The sequence below is a fragment of the Entelurus aequoreus genome, linkage group LG11 (genome assembly GCF_033978785.1).
Source record: "Entelurus aequoreus isolate RoL-2023_Sb linkage group LG11, RoL_Eaeq_v1.1, whole genome shotgun sequence".
Classification (NCBI taxonomy): domain Eukaryota; kingdom Metazoa; phylum Chordata; class Actinopteri; order Syngnathiformes; family Syngnathidae; genus Entelurus; species Entelurus aequoreus.
Genome location: NC_084741.1, coordinates 42,998,903 through 43,016,875, shown reverse-complemented (window position 1 = coordinate 43,016,875; position 17,973 = coordinate 42,998,903). Strand labels below are relative to the sequence as shown.

Sequence of the window (17,973 nt, the reverse complement as noted above, 5' to 3'; positions counted from 1 at the left end):
GCGTGTAAGTATTTATTGTGCTGAGCAATCATAAAACTGCTGCGAAGACGCACTGGCTGAGGCTCACAGTAATCCCGCCTCCTGGTGGTAGAGAATGCACCCCCGCCGTAGAATGCACCCCCTGACGGGAGTGTTATATCAACTAAAGCCCACACTTAAACTTTCCACGTGCAAGATTGAATCTATTTAAAAAAGGTATTTAATAAGAAGCCAAAAAGTGCAAAAACAATAATGTTCGTGTTGGAGGAGTTGTGCATGACTGCAGGGCCACAACATTAGGTACACTTGCACACTGCAGCGCGGATTTCATATTTCATTCATTCACAACTCCTCCAACACAAACATTATTGTTTTTGCACTTTTTGGCTTCTTATTAAATAACTTTTTTAAATAGATTCAATCTTGCACGTGGAAAGTTTAAGTGTGGGCTTTAGTTGATACAACACTCCCGTCAGGGGGTGCATTCTACGGCGGGGGTGCATTAATCCAGCACAACAGCGGCGCATGGACTTCATTTATAAGTAAAGCTAAGACCATAATAACGTTTTTTTTTATTAAATGTGCTTTTGTGTGTGCTAGTTTGTAAGTGTAAAGTTAAAGTTGAGTTAAAGTACCAATGATTGTCACACACACACTAGGTGTAATGAAATTTGTCCTCTGCATTTGACCCATCCCTTGATCACCCCCTGGGAGGTGAGGGGAGCAGTGGGCAGCAGCGGCGCCGCGCCCGGGAATAATTTTTGGTGATTTAACCCCCAATTCCAACCTTTGATGCTGACTGCCAAGCAGGGAAGAATGCTGGTATGAGCTTTTAAACATAACCCGTTAACTGCTGCCAATCAAATGGTGAATAAGATACTCTTTAGGGTTCATATGTTTGTAAATCTGACTGTGATGAAGTCAGTGCCTCACCACCCATGAACCTCACCGCACGTCACTGCTTTACAGCCAATTAAATAATGACATTTATGGTCTGTTTCAGTGATTCTCAAACTGTGGTACGCATACCACTAGTGGTACGCAGGCTCCATCTAGTGGTACGCCAAAGAATCACTTAATCAAATATTCAAACACAGTGTTACTGTTTAAACTGTGTGTAATGTTACAGTGGACAAAACATATTAAATACACTTGTTTAATAATACAGCTGCCTTGTTTTTAATGAACATTTAGGCTTACTACGCTACTGTATTTTAATGTTGGTCATTTTGGTGGTACTTGGAGTGCCAAGTGTTTTCTGAGGTGGTACTTGGTGGAAAAAAGTTTGAGAACCACTGGTCTGTTTCTTTTGTCAGAGTTACACATTTTGGAAAATAATAGCCCTGTTCGCCAAAAGACATGCCCACTTTAGAAGTTAATGTTAAAGTACCAATGATTGTCACACACACACTAGGTGTGGTGAAATTTGTCCTCTGCATTTGACCCATCCCCTTGTTCACCCCCTGGGAGGTGAAGGGAGCAGTGAGCAGCAGCAGTGGCCGCGCCGGGGAATAATTTTTGGTGATTTAACCCCCAATTCCGACCCTTGATGCTGAGTGCCAAGCAGGGAGGTAATGGGTCCCATTTTTATAGTCTTTGGTATGACTCGAAGACGCTGCTTCTCAGGGAACAGAGCAAAGAGAATTCTTAAAAGTGTGAAAATTGCCATCACGACCAAACATGATCCGATGACATAAGAGTGAACATGTTGTTTGACGGGTCGCTAACCTTCCGAGGCCTGCTACGCAGTGAACTGCCACACAGCATCCTGGATCTTCCTGAAATTTCTTCTTCAGCAGACTCAACCAATCGTCAACGAGCTTACTCGGCGGCGGAGCTCCATCATCAAAAGGCCAATCCTAGATAAGAAACAGAACAGTAAACACAAGCACATTTGTCTTTTTCACTTTGTGACTAAAGAATGTTCAGGATTACACCAGTGTAGTACAGGATGATGGAGATAAATGTCAAATGGGCTATTTGTTTTTGAGGCGAATCAATCTAATATTGATATCAGATATTGGTCCGATATCAGGGCAGCGCGGTGGTGCAGGGGTTACTGCACGATCCTGGGCTCGGGATCTTTCTGTGTGGAGTTTGCATGTTCTCCCTGTGACTGTGTGAGTTCCCTCCGGGTACTCTGACTTCCTCCCACTGATTGGCAACACTAAATTGGCCATAGTGAATGAATGTGAGTGTGAATGTTGTCTGTCTATCTGTGTTGGCCATGTGATGAGGTGGCGACTTGTCCAGAGACCAGCACCCCCCGCCACCCCGAAAGGGACAAGCGGTAGAAAATGGATGGATGGATGGTCTGATATCAGCAAAACAAAAATGTACGGGACTATATCAGCTTTCATGCAAAATGTCCGATATAAACTACGATACAAGCAGTCTTGCAGCATATTTATTTGTTCAAAGCTGGATAGCCAGCTAATATCTAAATATCCTCCAATAAGCACAGTGGGTTTATCGTTTCTTGTATTAAAATTAGCGACCATAAACACATTCCTCACTTGATTGACATACACGGCAAGCGAGGATCTTGTGAGATAAACGCGAGAAGCACTTTCTATTTCAACAGAATCTCTCTCCGTACCGGCTGTCAAAACCGTAAAGACCGACTGCACAGTTCCAGTCTTCACAATAAAAGTGTTGTGTGCTGTGCTAACAAAATGAGGGTCTCAGAAAACTAGCGCACACCAGCTAGCGAGCTACGGAGGTAACTCCAATGTATTTCTCGTAAAGGGTATACAAATTAGTATGGAAGCTAAAAGAAGAGAATGCGGAACAAAACAAAACAAGCATGGAGAAGAAGGGTAACTCAACAGAACTTTTACAGGGTCATTTTCATTATAAAATACTTCCAGGCGGCGGATTTGACAGAAGCAAAGTCGTTTGTAGCCACTGCCAAGCTGAATTTTCTTATCACAGGAGTACTTCCAGTCTAAAATATCACCTTAACGCGGAGCGCACTGTTGATGCGAGCAAACCATTCAACAAAGCAGAAAGTGGAGCCAGGCTTCGGCAGACTACGTTAAATGCAACGTGCGGGAGAAGTATAGATTAACTAGAGCAAGAGAAGCTAACAAATGCCATCAGGGCCGGCCCGTGGCATAGGCCGAATAGGCAAATGCTAAGGGCGCCGTCCATCAGTGGGCGCCACGCCAGTGCCACAAATGTTGGAGAAAAAAGAAAAAAAAGTTGGTACTATTATTTCTAAATACAAAAAATAATCCCACACTAATTAAAATGCAAAGTAAAGCCTATTTAATAGAAATATTATTTGTTACAACATTACGCCCCCCCATGCCCCCCGCACGGTGCGCCCCCTCCCTTCCCGTATCATGACTCTTTTTGGACGTCACCACATAAAAAAGTCAACACAAGATGTCAAAACGGCCAAAACTGTCAGGTGCCCAGGGAAGAAAAAAGAGAAAAGAAGAGGAGGAGAAACGAGAAAAAGACAGAGGTAGCAGGTAGGTAACGTTAGCCTACATGAAATTATTTGTCTGTTACAGAATGTGATAGTAACCTGGCTTTTTAGCATTAAGCTAATGTTACATGATTCGGCAATTGCTAATCAATAAATAGCTAGTTCTGTTTTAACGTCGGGTTAATATTGTGGACGGGGCTAAATTGTTATGGAAAATAATAATGTAACGTTAGGTAATTACAGTACTCCCACCTTACATTCCTCAGGGACATTTGTATTAGATCTTTTAAGCAGGTGTTTTTTGTTTACATTGTTATTGCCTTCTGGTTAGCTAATGTTTGCCCTGCAGGTAATAGTCACTTTTCCACCCCTTTATATATTAGGTATAGTTGTAAGCCTAGTTGTTAAAGTGCACATCATTAATGTTAATTAAGCAATATCACATGAGAGGGAATGCGGTTTTTTACTTTGAGCACTGCTGTGATTCGGTTAAAGATAATCATAACATAACATTCTCATATAATATGTTAATTTGCTTTCTTTAAGTAAAAAAAAAAGGTCAAAGACAAAGCTATTCGGTTTCTTGTGAGTATATACACTTCACTGCCGATGTGGGGGGGCGCCACCTAAAATCTTGCCTAGGGCGCCAGATTGGTTAGGGCCAGGCCTGAATGCCATAGCCAAGTGGATAGTTACAGACTGTAGGCCCATTAGTGTTGTGGAAGACGCCGGCCTGAGAAACATTGTGTGAATCGCAACAAGTGACAGCACGTATGAGCCGCCATCAAGAAGCACCATCGCCTGAAGAATACACCAGTTGTATGAAAAGGAGAGGACTGTAAAAGTGACAACTTTACAACGTGCAGCTGTAGTTGATCTCAGTGGGGACTACTGGACATCAATCGTAACCATAATTACCTCGGACTTACAGTGCATTATATTGTTATATTTATTGTAACTGTTGTTACCTCAGAAATTGCCTGTAGAATTGTTGTGATTGTGGCTCAGGACTTTTTTTTATTTTTCATAAGGAACAGTATAACATTAATGCCCAGGTAGTGGCAATAAGCTTTAATTTTGTATTTGCTTTGATAACATTGTTGAAGCTGAGGCTGAAGATTTACAAATATTTTGTTTAACAGCTAACTGTTTAAAAATGCTGTTAAAAGTGTGTTTGCACAGTAAATGTTATGGCACTTTAATTCATAGGGCAGTACATTTAAAGTTAATAGCCGTCAAGTTCTAAGAATGAACAAACTGCACTGAGTTGAGTGAGATTCTCTGAAGGAACTCCATTATTAACATGGACTTTACATTCTAGTCCCCTGTAAAGGAAATCCCAGCAGTGAAGTGTTTTGTGCTTCACCCTTTCTTTACTTTCTCCCTGATAAAAGAAAATGTTTCTGCTGTTACCTCAGAAATTGCCTGTTCGGATGTTATGATTGGGGCTCAGGGATTTGTATGTAGATTATATTTATTTTCCATAACAAACAGGATAACTTAAATACCCTGCCAGTGGCAATAAGCTTGAATGTTTGTATTTAAATTTTTTGAGTTGATTTTCATAAAATATGCTATTTAACTGCTATTGTTTAACAAGTACTGATTTAAATTGGGTTTGCACAACAAATGTGTTGGCGCTTTTGTTCAGATGGGAGAATATTCCAATAAAGGTGCAATACACACTACTTTTGAATTCATTATTGGGTTTTGCGTATACAATGCAGTTAATCGTGATTAATCGGCGAAATAGTGCAATTAATTCTGATTAAAATTTTTAATCGTTGCCCAGCCCTACTATATATATATATATATATATATAAATATATATAAATATATATATATATATATATATATATATATATATATATATATATATATATATATATATATATATATATATATATATATATATATATTTTTTTTTTTTTTTTGACTAATTTCACTTGATCAAACCTTTTCTAACATTCCACATGACAAAATAAATAATATAAGTATGGACTACGATTCCTGCTGATATCATATCGGATCAATATCGGTATTTGCCAATACTCAAGGCCCCAATATCGGTAAATTTGAACACTCCTAGTCTTTGTGCGTTTGTCCTCACCACCACTGTAATGCCATCTTTCTCCAGTGGTGTTTTGTCGTACGTGATGTCACACACTCGGACCACTGTTGTAGCCCCATATCGCTTCAGGTCCTAGAAAGAACAACGCAGTTTTAATACCTCAAAGTTGTTTTCATTAGAAGCGTTTGACTTAATTACCTCAATAAAGGAGCTGAGTGTGCTGTCTGTTGGATTGTGGGTAATGAGAAATCTCATGTTCTTGTGGCTCAGTTCCACAGGAGCAGGACGATTCATGATGAACAATGTAGCTTTTGTCACACAAAGACTTCTGACCTTAACATGTAAGGAATTGAAAAGGGATTACAACTATAAAAACATTTTAAATACAATTCCAACATGATATTGCACTCTGGATACAGTGCAGTCTATAGCAAGAATTTATCTACTACAACTATTTTTGTTGTACTTTTCATTTTTTGATGACTACACAATGGAAATACTTTAGGTTTGAGGTAGTTATATGTAAGGTTTAAGTCGGGTCTCCTCACTTATCTTTGCACTTACATCTGCATTGACCTGACCGCCATTTATAAAACAATCTTGGCTTTCTGCCTACTTCCTCCAAACAAGGTGTTTAGTATTTTCCCAATTCATGATATTTTTCCCAGTTGTGACGTCAGCGGATATCTCCATATATGGTAGAGATTTACCTGAAGAGCATCGCGCCAGTCCTAAGTCTAATTCTAATACAAAGTAGCGTATAAAGTTCTAACTTATATCTAGTTATATCTGTCAGTAGACTCGCAAAGGAAGCACTAAAAACTACAACAAAGATGACGGGGTAAGACGCAGTCAAAGTGGAGGCACGTAAATAAGACTGCCCACAAAACGACGCATCCCGAGGAGACGGTCAGAAAGCAGCTTGTAAAACAAAAGCTAGGCAACATTTTGATCAAAAGCCAACCATTACATGCCATGTAGACCACAAGGAAAAGTTTTAAATGTAGAAAAAAAATATTTGGTATTTGGCACTATTAACTATATTTGCCTAAAACAATTGCATGTAATGTAAGAGAATATGTGTTTTTCTTGATATGATATGATGAAGATTCTTCTTATTTTGTTGCCATCATCCATCCATTTTCTACTGCAATTTAACAAACCCCCCAGCTCGTCCCTTTTGGGGTCGCGGGGGGTTTGTTAAATTGCTCACAAAGAAGTTTGTTGAGAAAAAATAAATGTGTGTGTCTTTATTCTGATTATAATCACAAACAATAAATCAAAGACAAAATCATTAAAGTATCTTGTAATATGTGAAGTAAAAGGTATTGCCACTACTGATCCCTTAATATCTCGCCCACCCCAATTGCAAACTACTATACTTTTTACAACTTTTGCAAATAAATATAATTAAAATTGAGTGTTAAATATCTTAGCACCTTTTTTCCCTCCGCAGCCAGAGCGTTTTGAGTTATTGATATTTTTGTTAGTTTAGAGGTCAGGTTAGTTCTGTTTTTGATAGCCTGTTTTGTTTCTCCCGTTTTGGACCCCTTCCCTTGTCCGAATAAATATCTGTTTCCGAAATCCTGCATCTGTGTCCAGAGTCCTATTCGGGTCGTGACAATACTGTACATCCATTCATACATTATATTACTTTCACGTAAAATACACTTATATTCAAGGTGCTGCGACTTTTATTGTATTTTGTAGTAGTAACAACTTCCTCCGGTCAACTTCCTTTGTTTTCACTTTATCAAAGTACGCATGCAAGTGATGCTGAGACCATATTGAAGCCACATTGGGCCTGTGCGCATTAACACCGAAGTCTGATAAAAATCACATTTTACCTGGAAAAAATCAGATCTCAAAAAAATCACATTTGGGCCACTTTGGTAGCTTTTGAGAGCCATATAATATCATGTTGGTAGCATCTGAATGTTCAAAGTTGACCAACTTCTCTAATTGATGCCACAACCTGAGATGCATGATTTATAACCTAGCATTAACTTGTCTTTAACTTAAAGGCAATACAGCAGAAGCAGCTCAAGCTCCTTTCATCTTATTTATTTCATGGGGGATCACAACCACCGTTGTTAATTAACGTTTATTAATTGGGGATTAATAAAGTACTTCTGATTCTGATTAGCAGCTTAAGCCAGCTAGTAGCTAGTAGCTGGCTTCTCGCGAGTGGTCAAAGGAGTGATCAAGGTGATGTGTCACAACGTCAGAAAAGTAGTTCCTTTGTGTTATCTCTTACAATAACAATGTCGCTATACCTTGGTTACCATGCAGGTCACGGCATGTAAATGGAACCATTTTTGGCGTTTTTAAATGTTTTTAGACGGCTTTATAGGCGTAATAGATTTTTTCCAATTACTTGGATTGTTAGCCACCCCGTATTAGTAGTTTTTCACGACTTAGAATGCACACAAAATTGAACCCAACCCCCCCAAAAAAGTGCAATTCCCCTTTTAAGGTTTGTGTTATTTTCTGTACCGCTTATCCTCACCCAAAGCTAGGTCGGACAGGCTCCAGCTCAACCTTAAAGGCCTACTGAAACCCACTACTACCGACCACGCAGTCTGATAGTTTATATATCAATGATGAAATCTTAACATTGCAACACATGCCAATATGGCCGGATTAACTTATAAAGTGCAATTTTAAATTTCCCGCTAAACTTCCGGTTGAAAACGCCTTTGGATGATGACGTATGCGCGTGATGTAGCCAGTGAAACAGGAGTATCGGTAGCCCATTGAAGCCAATACAAAATAGCTCTGTTTTCATTTCCTAATTCCACAGTATTCTGGACATCTGTGTTGGTGAATCTTTTGCAATTTGTTTAATGAACAATGAAGACTGCAAAGAAGAAAGTTGTAGGTGGGATCGGTGTATTAGCGGCTGGCTGTAGCAACACAACAAGGAGGACTTACTCGGATAGCAGACGCGCTATCCGACGCTAGCCGCCAACCGCATCTGTGATCGGGTGAAGTCCTTCGTCGTGCCGTCGATCGCTGGAACGCAGGTGAGCACGGGTGTTGATGAGCAGATGGGGGCTGGCTGGCGTAGGTGGAGCGCTAATGTTTTTATCATAGCTCTGTGAGGTCCGGTTGCTAAGTTGCTAAGTTAGCTTCAGCGTCGTTAGCAACAGCATTGTTAAGCTTTGCCAGGCTGAGAATTATTAACCGTGTAGTTACATGTCCATGGTTTAATAGTATTGTTGATCTTCTGTCTATCCTTCCAGTCAGGGATTTATTTATTTTGTTTCTATCTGCATTTGAGCCAGATGCTATCACGTTAGCTCAGTAGCAAAAGAGCTTCGCCGATGTATTGTCGTGGAGATAAAAGTCACTGTGAATGTCCATTTCGCGTTCTCGACTCTCATTTTCAAGAGGATTTAGTATCTGAGGTGGTTTAAAATACAAATCCGTGATCCACAATAGAAAAAGGAGAGAGTGTGGAATCCAATGAGCCAGCTTGTACCTAAGTTACGGTCAGAGCGAAAAAAGATGTGTCTTGCACTGCATTCTAGTCCGTCACTCTAACGTTCCTCATCCACGAATCTTTCATCCTCACTCAAATTAATGGGGTAATTTGCAAAAATATGGCAATATCGCGAAATGATCAAGTATGACACATAGAATGGATCTGCTATCCCCGTTTAAATAAAAAAAAATCATTTCAGTAGGCCTTTAGAGGACACGTGGTAGAAAAAAAATCAAGTGGATAGGTGTATAATAACATGTTTTGGACCTATTTGCGCTTTCACGACACTCAAATATGTTTAATAGACAACAACAAAAATCCACATTTGCCCATAAAATGTCACATTGCACTACCAATACTGAAAGTGTGTGGAATAGTTGAAAGGAAACGCCTGACTAATTGCAAGAAGGGGAAAACGTGTGTCAACAAATATCAAAACCATCTCTCACCTTTAGTTTCAGTCGTACACTCGGTTGTGAAGTCTTCTAATAAAAACTTGATGGATAGAAATGTTCGTAGCGCTGACAAATTTTGCGGTTTTGTTGTCTTAAACAGTGTTTTACCCCATCAGTTGTATGTATTCCGTCGTCCAGGAGTGTCAGTTCTGTGTTTGCCTATCACACAGTTCTTGTCTTCAACCCTTGATGTTCTGCAGGAGATGGACTTGCGATCCTTCTGGGCTTAGTTTCATATGTTGGAGCTCCACTTTTTACCCCATCAGGCGCGGTGTGAGTGTTTGTTTAGGATTCAGGGTCCCAAGACTGCGTGGTACAAAAACATCATCGATTGGGTCTATTAGTGTTGGGCGTGGCAGTAGTCACCACTTTGTCGAACAAACGCCATCAACTGGGAGCTCTGTGAAGACAAATATAAACAAACTATTACAGCAGAAATAAATGGTTTAATCTGCAATTGCTGTGACATATTAGGTATTTTTGCATACATACTCGTCTGTTTGGTAGCCAAACTGTTATTTTAGTTGTATTAGTTATATATTTTGTTAAATTCAACTAAATTGTTTTGGGGCCACATTTCTTGAAGGCTAAGGACTGGGGAGCCAAACTTCTCCCTTTACTGTTAGTCTTTTTTTGTATATTCCGGAGAACCAGTGTCCTCTACAGTAGACATTTAATTTTGGTCTATTTATTTTGTCAGAGTTACAGGAGCACTTTGCTGTTTTTAAGAATCAAAAATGTGAGTCGCAAATCTTTTGAACTGAACTCGCGGGCCAACTACTGAATAGCGCACATGATGAAAAATAGAGAATCTAAAACGAAACCTTGAGGAACACCACTATTATAACTAAAGAAGTTGAACAAATGACTACTGACTGCATCTAAAGCAAACAAGCTACAGCAACACTTTAGTTCAATAAATGTCACGGCGCATGCGCAATCCCACATGTCATCTGCAGCCAGCGCAGCCGGCAGCTCCGCTAGAAGCGCGCCGAGACACGCCCCTGCTCGCTCTTCCCGCATCGCAGTCAAGCGCCTGCACGGCTGCGGGCAGTCAGCAATCAGCACACCTGGGTCTGAAGAGGGCAGACGGCATAAAGACCAGTGGACCTGAAGATCCAGTGCCGGAACGTAGTTGACTCTTGTAGTAAGCATCCCGTCTATAGCTTCCCTCCTCGTACCTGCTCTCTCTGTGCTTTCCCTCTGCCTGTGTCTTATGTCTTCTGTGTTCCCCGCAGTATTCCCTGAATCCTGTGATCGAGCTGTGCGCCTCGACTTCCCACCAGACTTTGGACTGCTTCCCTCGATCCTCGACCCCCGCTTGGACCTCGCCGCCTCTCTCCAGCCCCCGACATCTCTCTTGCCCACGGACTGTCTTCTTGCCTTGCCCCTCTGGACTGTCGAAGGATTCATCCAACACGCACAAACAACAACCTCTGGTAACATTAACATTGTTAATTCTTCACATCGTCTTGCACCATTCACGTAGACTAGCATACACACCCCAATATATAATCAGGTTCAATAAACCTATTGAACTGATCCCTGCCGTTGTGTCTTCTCCTTCCCCCGCTGTACGTAACAATAAATCATTTTACGAAAAAATGTGCAACTGCCAAAAAGGAAAGGACTTAAAGGAGTTCTTTGAGGAATGCTTCAGTTATGTAAATCACAAGTTTGGACCCCAGTGTTCTATGTTTGCCAGCACAGTTAAATGTCAATGCAAAGGTCTGCCAATGTGTTTACAGTGGTCCAGGTTCCTCTATACAAGAGGAGCACTCTAGGGTTTAACGGAATTTGCTGCAAAAATATTTTGAATTTAACCTGGGGCCGGTATGGTGTCATTCCTGGGCCGGATTTAGCCCCTAGGCTGCCAGTTGAATAGCCCTGATTTAGACTGTGATAAAATGATTTATAGGAGAGGAGTTGATGAACAATAAAATAATGTGGTTGAATCCTCATTGAGTCATGTGAACAAAAACTCAGACAAACAACCAGGGAAAGCCGAAAGGTAATCTTGGTAATCTGCGGTCACCTTTTCACCTCTGGCAAACACACACACACACACACACACACACACACACACACACACACACACACACACACACACACACACACACACACACACACACACACACACACACACAGACACACACACACAGACACAAACACGTGGCTACGCACTCTTGTCACATGGCAAATTACTCAGTGGCCCTTCCACAACAGCCTAGTCTATTCCAGGTTGTTGACTATCTATATTTAGGAATTATCCTGTGATAATGCCAGTAAGGTTACAGAGAGATTATGTAGTATTGTAGCTTTGTTTGCACTCAGGCGCTTCTGCGTCAGTGACGAACACACAGCAATGATAAAAACTAAATTGTGTTCATTCAGTTTTTTCAAAGAGCGACATATGGTATATATGGTACTGCTGGCACTTCCCCTATTCCAAGACAAAAAATATTTTTTGAAGCTTATCTTGTGGCGTCTTGTGCTCTTCCCCTGAAAATAAATGTGCCTTTAAGATAACTTCACTTTGAAAATATATATTTTCTTTATTTTTCTCAAGCGACTGTAGCCTTCTGTTGCCTCCCAGGGGAAGACCAGGCTCACACTGTACATTACTGTACTGTAGAACAGCACAACATAACCCTATAGAATAGTTCTTCATATTTTGTTTGCCCGTAATGAAAGTGGGAAACAGCATTAATAAACATACTCGATACTCAAGATTATACCTCCCTGAGTGTCATTATCTCTGAGTATTATTAGATTGAGGCTGCACGGTGTCACAGGGGTTTGTGCTGGTGGCTCACAATAAGAAGGTCCTGGATTCGATCCACGGGCTCGGGGTCTTTCTGTGTGGAGTTTGTATGGAAGTGTTATTGTAGCAAAAATGCGAACCTGTATATCAATCTGTGCGCGTGCAATCCAATTTGCGTGCCTGTGTACTAATTTGTGTGTCTGTATATCAATATATGTGTGTGTATTCACATCCGCGTACGTGTGTTTTAAGTTCTCTGTCTGTTCCTAATCAGAAAGAAACCTCGATAGGCTATCTTTTTACTTTTGCGACACTTCTGCTGTGTAAGATTTGGCATTCAGAAGTGCCATCCATCCATCAATCTTCTTCCTTTTATCCGAGGTCGGGTCGCGGGGGCAGCAGCCTAAGCAGAGAATCCCAGACTTCCCTCTCCCCAGCCACTTCGTCCAACTCCTCCCGGGGGATCCCGAAGCATTCCCAGGCCAGCCGGGAGACATAGTCTTCCCAATGTGTCCTGGGTCTTCCCCGTGGCATCTTACCGGTCGGACGTGCCCTAAACACCTCCCGAGGGAGGCGTACGGGTGGCATCCTGACCAGATGCCCGAACCACCTCATCTGGCTCCTCTCGATGTGGAGGAGCAGCGGCTTTACTTTGAGCTCCCCCCAGATGACAGAGCTTCTCACCCTATCTCTAAGAGAGAGCCCCGCCACCCGGCGGAGGAAACTCATTTCACCCGCTTGTACCCGTGATCTTGTCCTTTCGGTCATAACCCAAAGCTCATGACCATAGGTGAGGATGGGAACGTAGATCGACCAGTAAATTGAGAGCTTTGCCTTCCGGCTCAGCTCCTTCTTCACCACAACGGATCGATACAGCGTCTGCATTACTGAAGACACCGCACCAATCCACCTGTCGATCTCACGATCCACTCTTCCCTCACTTTTGAACAAGACTCCGAGGTACTTGAACTCCTCCACTTGGGGCAAGATCTCCTCATTCAGAAGTGCATGCGTGTAATACAATATGCTTGTGCGTATCTGAGGTGTGCCTACGTTTAACCAACCACGGAAGACACCCCACAATTTAAACCAACCAGTTGTTTGTTGTCCCAAAGTGCACGATTTGCATTGTTTTTGGTGGGAAAGGGATCTGCGGTTCCTACCACTGTCAGGCGATGACGTGCCTGGCTTCCTCATGTTCTCTCAAAATGGCTCAGGAATCTCCGTGAGATTGATACTATTTTGATCATATCTATTTAAACGCAAACGTTGGAAGTTTATAGGGGTCACAAATCACATATATATTATGATAGCTTCAATATAGAGGCATCCTGTTTTTCCACTCTACTGGTGCTTTAAATGTAGGCACACCTCAGAAACGCACAGGCAGATAGTTTTACACGCTTGCACTTCTGAATGCCTGCGCACAAGTTGTATCACTCGCTCATGAATCTAATTGCTGTGTACTCATAAAAAGTCTAAAATGCTACATGTTAATTTCAATAAGGATAAATACACATTAATATCGCCAATACATTAGTTTAAATAAATTTTGTTTAATAAATACAGTTCATGGAAGTCATAGAAAAGATACAAATGTAATTAAAAAGGATAGTTATTAGCATTATTAACACAGTATTTTGAGGTCATTAAGGAGTTTGTTGATAAAGTAATTTGTATATTGGGATTTCGTCAATTTATAAAGAGGACATATGTGAGGAAAAACTGTACAAATATAGCAAAATTGATTGTTTTAATACAATGGTAATGTTGTGTTTTTTTGTATTGTAATACGGCAAAAGAAAAAGTCAGTTTGTGATGATGAAGTGTACAAGCAACACATTGAATCTGCTTCTGTTAACCTGTATTTTCCTGTTTTGCAGTTAAAAAAAAAAAAGTAAGTATGTTGCACGGGAAATTAGTTGGCCCGTCATTCTCTGCAGTGTAACACACAGATTGAAATACACGTTTACAAATAATTTTGCTACAATAACACTTCCATAAGTTTACATGTTCTTCCCTTGACTGTGTAGGTTTCCCCCCGGGTACTCCGGCTTCCTCCCACATCCAAAGACATGCACCTGGGGATAGGTTGATTGGCAACACTAAATGGTCCGAGTGTGTGAATGTGAGTGTGAATGTTGTCCGTCTATCTGTGTTGGCCCTGCAATGATGTGGCGACTTGTCCAGGGTGTACCCCGCCTTCCGCCCGAATGCAGCTTGGATAGGCTCCTGCACCCCCGTGACCCCAAGAGGGACAAGCGGTAGAAAATGGATGAATGATTACATTGGGTAAAGGCATGCAGAGGCCTGCAGTATGAAACAAAATCCAGTAGGAGTTGACTACACATAACATGACATACATCACTGACCCACTTTCAGTACAGAAACTCAGTGGTACTTAAGTTTTCGTGAACCCCACTGCCTGTATTGTTATAGAAGATTGTTGCCAACATTTTATCCTGTTTTTTGTCTCATGTATCGTATGGCCAAACATTTCACAGAACAAACTAGTCCATTTACCAAGCGTTGTGGAACTTTTTTTTCATGAAGTACCGCGACTGCATGTTGCCTGTGATCTACTAACACTGTGTGTGCAATTGAAAAGTGGTACAGACCGCCTTATTTAAAGGAGAATTTTGTGTACCATGGAGACGATCGTTATCTGCACATTAATGTTATCATGCTCTGACCTGTGTGCAATGTGTTGAACCAGCTGCACACATGCAAAATCAGTAATACCTTTTCTGAATCGCAATCTAGACAACAGAAACATATGCACAATAACACTTAATTCTGTGCGCGAGGCTGTGGATTGCATCGCGTCTGGAAAGACTCAAACGCAAGAAAATGCACAATTAAAGACATGTTTTCATGTTGGATATATATTATGGTAATATATTTCCTGGATAAAAAAAATTAACAACATGAAAAATGCCAGCAGACAAAAAAACATCAATTGAATTTGTTTTTTTCAGCCCTATAAGTCATTCAGCAGCAATAAAATTATAAAATTTAAATTGCTGAATAGACGATATGTCTAATATTATTTTATTTCTGACCATCCAAAATGTTGACACACACGTAGGATGGAGGATTGTCGTCTGTCCATCGTCTGTCTGTGCAGCGCAAGCACTGATCCTCCAGCAGTGAGTGGAACTGTCAGTTTGCACGACCTTCAGACATGTGCTAAATAAAATGCAAAATAGTGCACGGAAAACAGTCATGAGTGTTGACAAATCATATTGCACATGCTAAATAATATTTTCAGTGTCTCCTCCAAGTTTTGTGGATGTTTTAATGATCAGGATATACTTTGCACATTAATAAAGGCAGAGACACAAAATGGATTGCACGCCTTATTTTGCTCACTTAACGGACGCAATCCACTTTGCACACGTTTGCATGTGTGTTAGTACTGTCCATGAAACCTTTAGTAAATCAGGCCTTATTAGGAGTAGAGATATGCTTCCTCAATAAAATACATTTTAAATGTCATATAAATAAACACAAAATCAATTTTTTTGTCAAAGTAGCTTGATTAGTGGTTAAAAAACCTTCACTAGAAACAAATGTATAATGAAATACAAGATGCCATTTTCGTTGTCAATACAAAATGTGCATTATTCAAATTATTCCCTTTGTTTGGATTGAAATAGGCTATGAAAATATATGTTATAAAATGACTAGCTCTCAGCCATTTTTATTTAGTAATAGCACTTCTCAGAAGAAAAAAGGTTGGAGACCCCTGCTCTATTAAATGTGTTTTGTGGTAATACTTTTGGGTGTCTGGAACAAATTATTTGGATTTACATGATTTCTAAGGGAAAAAGTGCTTCAATTCCGTTGGATTCGATCTTTGTCGGATCTGAAAACTGAGGCACCACTGTTGAGCTCACAGGAGAGTGGTGATGTGTGTGTGCCTTGATCTGTGGCACACATGTTACAAGAGAAATTTCATTGTTGATGATTTGCATTTATTAGAAAAAAGAATAAACTTGTTTTTTTTTCAACTCCCTAAGATATGCATTGAGGCTATAAAGAGTGTTTTCCTATCCGATTATAGTTGATTCATCAATATAACTAACCGATAGATTACCCACTAAAGAAGGTGAGCAGCACTATTAAATTGAACTGCTCGACTGTTACTGTGATTCTTATTTTATATAAAGCAAACAAGTGTGTCCGTTTTCCTATCATAAGCTGTGTCAAGACCCAAAGTGATTAAAAATGGATCTCGGTATTAACATAAGCCATGCAAGCTTGGTTTCCTAACATCCCTACACAATTTACAGTTGCTTGCAGAATCGCCCTGTTAAGCTTGTCCTGTTCCATAAAAGGACACCCCGAATAGTTTGGCTGGTACTTGCTTCAAATAGGATAAATCCGGTTACAGTACATGCTATACAAATGACACCCAGTTAACACCTAAAGAAGAAGAGTCCTCGTCCGACACCTGTTACAAGTCACTCCGGAAAAAGGAGTTGTGCTGGATGCCTGGTGAAGTTGATGCATTAATTGTTACTGTGCCTCCGGATGGGGAAACTCCACAAACTTGCAACAAACCGCAGTTTCGCCTCTATCTATCTGTCTGCTGGTAATCCTATAGACAGAATACCTGCAGCAGTATTTATATCCACTTCTGTACTAGTAGCAGTGGAAGTTTTACCCTACAACAATTTAGCGCACAGATCAGAGCGCAGTGGAAGGTTTCTCCTTACCGCTTAGATTTGCCGTGTCATCTCCAAATAGAGACTTCACTCCAACACCTGCTAGGATAGTCTGATCGTCTGCAGCCACCTGAAGCTCTCAGCTCCCGAAGCGAGATGCACTGCACTCTGGAGTCCGTTGGCAGCAGCAGGATCTACAGCGTAATCAGGCTGAGCAGCCATCTGACCCTGACAGCCCTGTCACCGCCAGAACACTCGACAGTTAATGCTCTTAGAGAGGGAAGAGCCTCACTCCTCCTCCCCCACACGCCCCCTTCCCCCTCGCCGCCTCTTCTCCATCCACTTCTGCCCTCCCTTCCACCAGGTACTTTGCGAGCAGGGACAATTAAGTTGTTGTTATCTCCTCCCCTGCGTTTCTCCCCAACCCCATAGGAGCACAAAACAAACTTGATCAAATGTAACCTTTCTGCACAATATCCGTTGAGGTGTGCCTGCTTTTACGTTCTCCGTCTTCACCCCCTGAATGACTCATCTTCCAAGTTGCCACACAGGTTGGACAAGTCAAGCCTTATTAGAATTAAACTTCTCCTCTCACGGGTTTGTTTGCTTTTCTTCCAGCACCAAACTGCTGCTTGAAGTTATGTTAATAATTGAAACTGATGGACATACAGGAAGAACTCGATGTAAAGGTCTACATGGGTTCATTCCCGATCTTTTTATAGGTTTTCGAGCGTGTTTACTTGGTTATGTATGTCAGTCCAGAGAGTCACAAGACAGAGCCTTTTTAAAGCAGACCAGGCTGTGTGGAGCCTCACTTCACTATCAATCACTTTGAGTGGAGGTTAAAGTAACTCATCGAGTGCATATGTGCAACTTTTTTTTTCTTTAAACCGTCTCTCCCAGTGGCGATTGCTCTAAAACTGCAAAATGTCTCAAATAAGTGGTGAAACATGTACTTTTTGTGTTTACATTAAAGGCCTACTGAAACCCACTACTACCGACCACGCAGTCTGATAGTTTATATATCAATGATGAAATCTTAACATTGCAACACATGCCAATACGGTCGGGTTAACTTATAAAGTGCAATTTTAAATTTCCCGCTAAACTT

General features: G+C 41.0%; 2 protein-coding genes across 3 annotated transcripts in view; both read right to left on the bottom strand.

The window, feature by feature from the left end:
• The window catches only part of LOC133660161 (protein tyrosine phosphatase type IVA 3), a 21,437-nt gene extending 4,330 nt beyond the window's left edge, over nt 1-17,107 (bottom strand). The window contains exons 1-5 of one of the 2 annotated variants that reach the window (XM_062063372.1): nt 16,914-17,107; nt 9,423-9,828; nt 5,685-5,814; nt 5,526-5,618; nt 1,708-1,838 (exon numbers count right to left, since the gene is read on the bottom strand). In XM_062063372.1, coding sequence (XP_061919356.1) covers nt 1,708-1,838; nt 5,526-5,618; nt 5,685-5,780 — 320 coding nt within the window. In that variant the 5' untranslated portion in view covers nt 5,781-5,814; nt 9,423-9,828; nt 16,914-17,107. Of the gene's footprint in view, nt 1-1,707; nt 1,839-5,525; nt 5,619-5,684; nt 5,820-9,422; nt 9,829-16,913 lie in introns of both variants that reach the window. The other variant, XM_062063371.1, reaches the window with a different exon arrangement.
• LOC133660160 (uncharacterized) lies at nt 9,866-11,403 on the bottom strand. The gene is made up of 2 exons (XM_062063370.1): nt 10,610-11,403; nt 9,866-10,504 (listed from the first exon to the last, which is right to left on the bottom strand). The coding sequence occupies exons 1-2, from the start codon at nt 10,923-10,925 to the stop codon at nt 10,206-10,208; spliced, it is 615 nt and encodes a 204-aa protein (XP_061919354.1). The 5' UTR covers nt 10,926-11,403; the 3' UTR covers nt 9,866-10,205.
• Nucleotides 17,108-17,973: the final 866 nt, after the last annotated feature.